Genomic DNA, 6000 nt, shown 5'->3' on the forward strand with positions numbered 1-6000 from the left:
TCAGACGCTCAGAGAACATTTAGATTCTGCACAAGTCAGATAGTTAGAAGTATGGAAAAAAAATAAAAATCTAATTACGCATATTTACAAACAGATCTCTATACATATAGTAACTGAAGTGTAAAGTAAAATAAAGAAATAAAAAAAAAATTTAAAAAGCAAATATACATAACATTGTAACGTGGTAATACTAGTAAAATTATAAAGTTTTGCTTTTACCATCTGTGATTTTTTTTTTTTTTTTTTTTTTTTATACTCATAGTTAATTCTGTTTGCTGTTGCTCTAATTTATACAGATTTTGAAATAATTTTTTTTTTTTTTTTTTTTGCTCTCAACTTAGACATTTTTAAGCTCTAAATTTCTGTTTGCTTATACTCCAATTTATAAAGATTTTAAAATTATTTCTTTTTTTTCTAGTTCTCTACTTGAATTTTTTTAAGCTGTCACTTTCTGTTTTCTGTTACTGAAATTTATAAAGATTTTAAAATAATTTCTTTATTTTTTCTAATTTTCTACTTGAAAATTTTTGTAAGCTCTAAATTTCTGTTTGCTGTTATTTATAAAGATTTTGAAATCATTTTTTTTTTATTCTTTTTCTCTACTTGGAAATGTTTTAAGTTCTAAATTTCTGTTTGCTCTTACTCCAATTCATAAAGATTTTGAAATGTTTTCTTTTGTTTTAGTTTTTTTTCTTTTCCCCTACTTGGAATTTTTTTAAGCTCTAAATTTCTGTTTGCTATTGCTCTAATTTATAAAGATTTTGAAATAATTTCTTCTTTTCTCATTCTCTACTTGAAAATTTTTTAAGCTCTAAATTTCTGTTTCCTGTTATTTAGAAAGATTTTGATATAATGTCTTTTATTCTTTTTCACTGCTCTAAATTTCTGTTTGCTGTAACTCCAATTTATAAAGATTTTGAATTGATTTCTTTTTTTTTTTTCTTTTTTTTTTTTTTTTCCTTTTTCCCTACTTGGATTCTTTTTAAGCTCTAAATTTCTGTTTCCTATTATTTATAAAGATTTTGAAATAATTTATTTTATTATTTTTCACTACTTGAAAATGTTTTAAACTCTAAATTTCTGTTTGCTGTTTCTCCAATTTATAAAGATTTAGATTTTTTTTTTAAATTTTTTTCTACTTGGAATTTTTTTAAGCTCTAAATTTCTCTTTGCTGTTACTCGAATCTGAAAGGATCAGATGTGGTAAAATTTTGCAATGTAAATATTACGGGAATCTAAAAAAACACAAAGAAAAATGTTAAAAATCTGAAAAAATAAGACTTGGGATCAGAGTGAAAAAAAATGATATAATTAAACTTTTAAAGATTTCAATAAAACAGATTTCCTCACAAATGACTGATTTCGCCTTGCAGCACTTCCTTATGGGAAACTTGGAAAACTTTCTCATATTATTTTTACAAGCCTCCTTTTGGCAACAAATCAGGGAATGGCCCATCACAGACAAATTAGAACGTGTAAGAGCAGGAAAATATTGCCCCCTCCCATGTTCTGGAACTCCCTTAGGATAGGTTCACAGTGCGACAGCGTTGTCTGCACCTCATAGCGTGTTTTAACCCTATAAATGCATTCACCTTAAGGGGTTCAGCAGCAATATTGCCCGCCGAGTGTGGGGATAACTTTTGCTGCAGCCACAGGGTCAAGCATTGTGGACTTGACACGCGTGCGCCCGCATTTGGCTGCCGTCAAGATCGGCATATCCAGGAGTCTCACTTATGCTGCTGCAGTAAACACATTTATTATTATTATTTATTATTATTATTATTATTATTATTTATTTATTTATTTACTAAAGGTATTATTATTATTGTTGTTATTATTATTATTATTATTATTTATTATTATTTACTGAAGGTATTATTATTATTATTATTATTATTATTATTATTATTGGTATTATTATTATTTATTTACTAAAGGTATTATTATTATTAATTATTATTATTTATTTACTAAAGGTATTATTATTATTAATTATTATTATTTATTTACTAAAGGTATTTATATTATAATGACAATTTATGCAGTGCTTTACATATTGCACGTTCACATCACAGAAAGACACACAGATTATATCACTTCCTGCACCCGGCTTTGATCGTTTGGGACAGATTTCTTTTTTTTTACACACACTGATATTATTCATTTATTTATTTTGATGACACTAGCGGGCTTTATTAGCATTATTTAAATCCTGTTGGTTAACAATAATTTAGTACAGTGGCAGCAGGGTTTATTAGTGACAGGATTGCAGGACAGTAAGCAGGTAACAAACTGTCAGTCGTAACAAAAGGCAGGCAACAACTGGGCAGGATTTACATTGGGCAGACAACAAACAAGCAATTATTAAACTAAGCTGGCAACAAACTGGTGAATGTAACAATAAGCGGGCAACAAATGGGCAATATTTACCATAAGCAGACAACGAATGGGCAATATTTACCATAAGCAGGCAACAAATGGGCAATATTTACCATAAGCAGGCAACCAATGGGAGGTATTTACCATAAGCAGGCAAGGAATGGGCAATATTTACCATAAGCAGGCAACAAATGGGCAATATTTACCATAAGCAGGCAACCAATGGGAGGTATTTACCATAAGCAGGCAAGGAATGGGCAATATTTACCATAAGCAGGCAAGGAATGGGCAATATTTACCATAAGCAGGCAACAAATGGGCAATATTTACCATAAGCAGGCAACAAATGGGCAATATTTACCATAAACAGGCAATATTTACCATAAGCAGGCAACAAATGGGCAGTATTTACCATAAGCAGGCAACGAATGGGCAATATTTACCATAAGCAGGCAACAAATGGGCAATATTTACCATAAGCAGGCAACGAATGGGCAATATTTACCATAAGCAGGCAATAAATGGGCAATATTTACCATAAGCAGGCAACGAATGGGCAATATTTACCATAAGCAGGCAACGAATGGGCAATATTTACCATAAACAGGCAACGAATGGGCAATATTTACCATAAGCAGGCAACAAATGGGCAATATTTACCATAAGCAGGCAACGAATGGGCAATATTTACCATAAGCAGGCAACAAATGGGCAATATTTACCATAAGCAGGCAATGAATGGGCAATATTTACCATAAGCAGGCAACGAATGGGCAATATTTGCCATAAACAGGCAACGAACAAGCAGTTGTTACAATATTCTATGCCCAATACAAACTAATCTCACGTTCTCAGCTACTAAAGGACATTTTTGGCATAAAATTGGGGTGACTTGAGTTGGAATGAGTTCCCCTCCCCCATACATGTAAACCCCATTCTACACTAATAAGCATAACTTTGCCAAAACATTAAACGTTCGCTGAGCTCCCCCCTCCCCCGATATTGGTGGGAATATAAAACCTTCCTGTTTCCGTGTCTCTAATAATCATCAGAGGAGGATTGTGTGTGGAAGGTCCTTGGAAACAATCTCCATACAATTCCATGGAAGAGATATTTATCAATACAGAAAATTGGTAAGTTTGTTGCTTTTTTATGTGAATCTACAAAGTGCTCACCTCCTCCCCCTCCTCCTCCCCCTCCTCCTCCTCCTCCTCCTCCTCCTCGCCATCCTTCTCCTCCTTCTTCGGGGTCTTCACCTTCACAATGTACGCAATGTTCTTCTTAGGGGGGGTGTACCTCCAACTCACATTCACCCTCCCCAGGCCCAGCGGCGAGATCTGAATGTCTGTGGGTGGCGGGAGAATATCGGCATCTTCAATAAGAAGGAGAACATATTATGGGATGGAGAAGGAATTCTACTTCAGCGATCGTTTTCTCCAAACATTATCAGAGTATAATCAATACAAATCATAATATACTATAATAATACCAACTACTGATTATATACGAGGACTGAACGACCTGGAGTAACCCTTTCCTCCCTGTACAGCAGGGGTCTCCAAACTGCCACCCGGGGGCCGAATGTGGCCTTTATCTGGCTCTTGAGGCACTATTCCTCCCACTGACACCAATGATGGGGCACTATTCCTCCCATTGATACCAATGATGGGGCACTATTCCCCCCCCCCTGATACCAATGATGGGGCACTATTCCCTCTCACTGACACCAATGATGGGGCACTATTCCTCCCACTGACACCAATGATGGGGCACTATTCCTCCCACTGATACCAATGATGGGGCACTATTCCTCCCACTGACACCAATGATGGGGCACTATTCCTCCCACTGACACCAATGATGGGGCACTATTCCCCCCACTGATACCAATGATGGGGCACTATTCCTCCCACTGACACCAATGATGGGGCACTATTCCTCCCACTGACACCAATGATGGGGCACTATTCCTCCCACTGATACCAATGATGGGGCACTATTCCCTCTCACTGACACCAATGATGGGGCACTATTCCTCCCATTGACTTCCTTTCTTCCTCCGATTACATAAATAATGTAGAGCAACGATGTTTTGTAGCACATTACTTTACATTACTTAAAAAAAAAAGAACAAAAATAGAAGAACAGAGAATCTCTCTCTTTTTCTTAATCTGTCTGTATCTTTTAAGATAAATATATAAATACAGTATCTGACAAAAGTAAGTACACCCCTCAGTCACATTGTTTTCTTTTCCATCTTTTTTCCTCTCTTTTCATGTGACAACACTGAAGAAATGACACTTGTCTACAATGTAAAGTAGTGAGTGTACAGCTTGTATAACAGTGTAAATTTCCTGTCCCCTCAAAATAACTCAACACACAGCCATTAATGTCTAAACCGCTGGCAACAAAAGTCAGTACACCCCTAAGGGGAAAATGTCCAAATTGGGTCCCAAAGTGTCAATATTTTGTGTGGCCGCCATTATTTTCCAGCACTGCCTTCACCCTCTTGGGCATGGAGGTCACCAGAGCTTCACAGGTTGGCACCGGAGTCCTCTTCCCCTCCCCCATGATGACATCACAGAGCTGGTGGATGTTGGAGACCTTGCGCTCCTCCACCTTCCGTTTGAGGATGCCCCACAGATAATCAATAGGGTTTAGGTCTGGAGACATGCTTGGCCAGTCCATCACCTTTACCCTCAGCTTCTTTAGCAAGGCAGTGGTGGTCTTGGAGGAGTGTTTGGGGTGGTTATCATGTTGGAATACTGCCCTGCGGTCCAGTCTCTGAAGGGAGGGGATCATGCTCTGCTTCAGTATGTCACAGTACATGTTGGCATTCATGGTCCCCTCAATGATCTGTAGCCCCCCCAGTGCCGGCAGCACTCATGCAGCCCCAGACCATGACACCCCCACCCCCATGCCTGACTGTAGACAAGACACACTTGTCTTTGTCCTCCTCACCTGGTTGCCCCCACACACGCCTGACACCATCTGACACCAAATACGTTTATCTTGGTCTCATCAGATCACAGGACATGGTTCCAGTAATCCATCTCCTTAGTCTGCTTGTCTTCAGCAAACTGTTTGTGGTCTTTCTTGTGCATCATCTTTAGAAGAGGCTTCCTTCTGGGATGACAGCCATGCAGACCAATTTGATGCAGTGTGCGGCGTATGGTCTGAGCACTGACAGGCTTACCCCCCCTACAACCTCTGCAGCAATGCTGGCAGCACTCATACGTCTATTTCCCAAAGACAACCTCTGGATATGACGCTGAGCACGTGACCTCAACTTCTTTGGTGGACCATGGCGAGGCCTGTTCTGAGGGGAACCCGTCCTGTTATACCGCTGTATGGTCTTGGCCACCGTGCTGCAGATCAGTTTCAGGGTCTTGGCGATCTTCTTATAGCCTAGGCCATCTTTATGTAGAGCAACAATTCTTATCTTCAGATCCTCAGAGAGTTCTTTGCCATGAGGTGCCATGTTGTACTTCCAGTGACCAGTATGAGAGAGTGAGAGCGATAATAACGCCAAATATAACACACCTGCTCCCCATTCACACCTGAGACCTTGTAACACTAATGAGTTAGATGACCCCGGGGAGGGAAAGCGGCCCAATTTGG

The 6000-nt window shown here is 38.3% G+C and overlaps 1 protein-coding gene across 1 annotated transcript in view; it reads right to left on the reverse strand.

Moving 5' to 3' along the window:
* The window catches only part of IL5RA (interleukin 5 receptor subunit alpha), a 45813-nt gene that overhangs the window by 23579 nt on the left and 16234 nt on the right, over positions 1–6000 (reverse strand). The window contains exons 4-5 of the mRNA XM_077467515.1: positions 3555–3751; positions 1230–1235 (exon numbers count right to left, since the gene is read on the reverse strand). Coding sequence (XP_077323641.1) covers positions 1230–1235; positions 3555–3751 — 203 coding nt within the window. The remainder of the gene's footprint in view (positions 1–1229; positions 1236–3554; positions 3752–6000) is intronic.

The sequence above is a fragment of the Lithobates pipiens genome, unplaced genomic scaffold (assembly GCF_037356315.1).
Source record: "Lithobates pipiens isolate NorthernLeopardFrog02 unplaced genomic scaffold, aLitPip1_a1.2 Scaffold_56, whole genome shotgun sequence".
In the NCBI taxonomy this organism is placed as follows: Eukaryota; Metazoa; Chordata; class Amphibia; order Anura; family Ranidae; genus Lithobates; species Lithobates pipiens.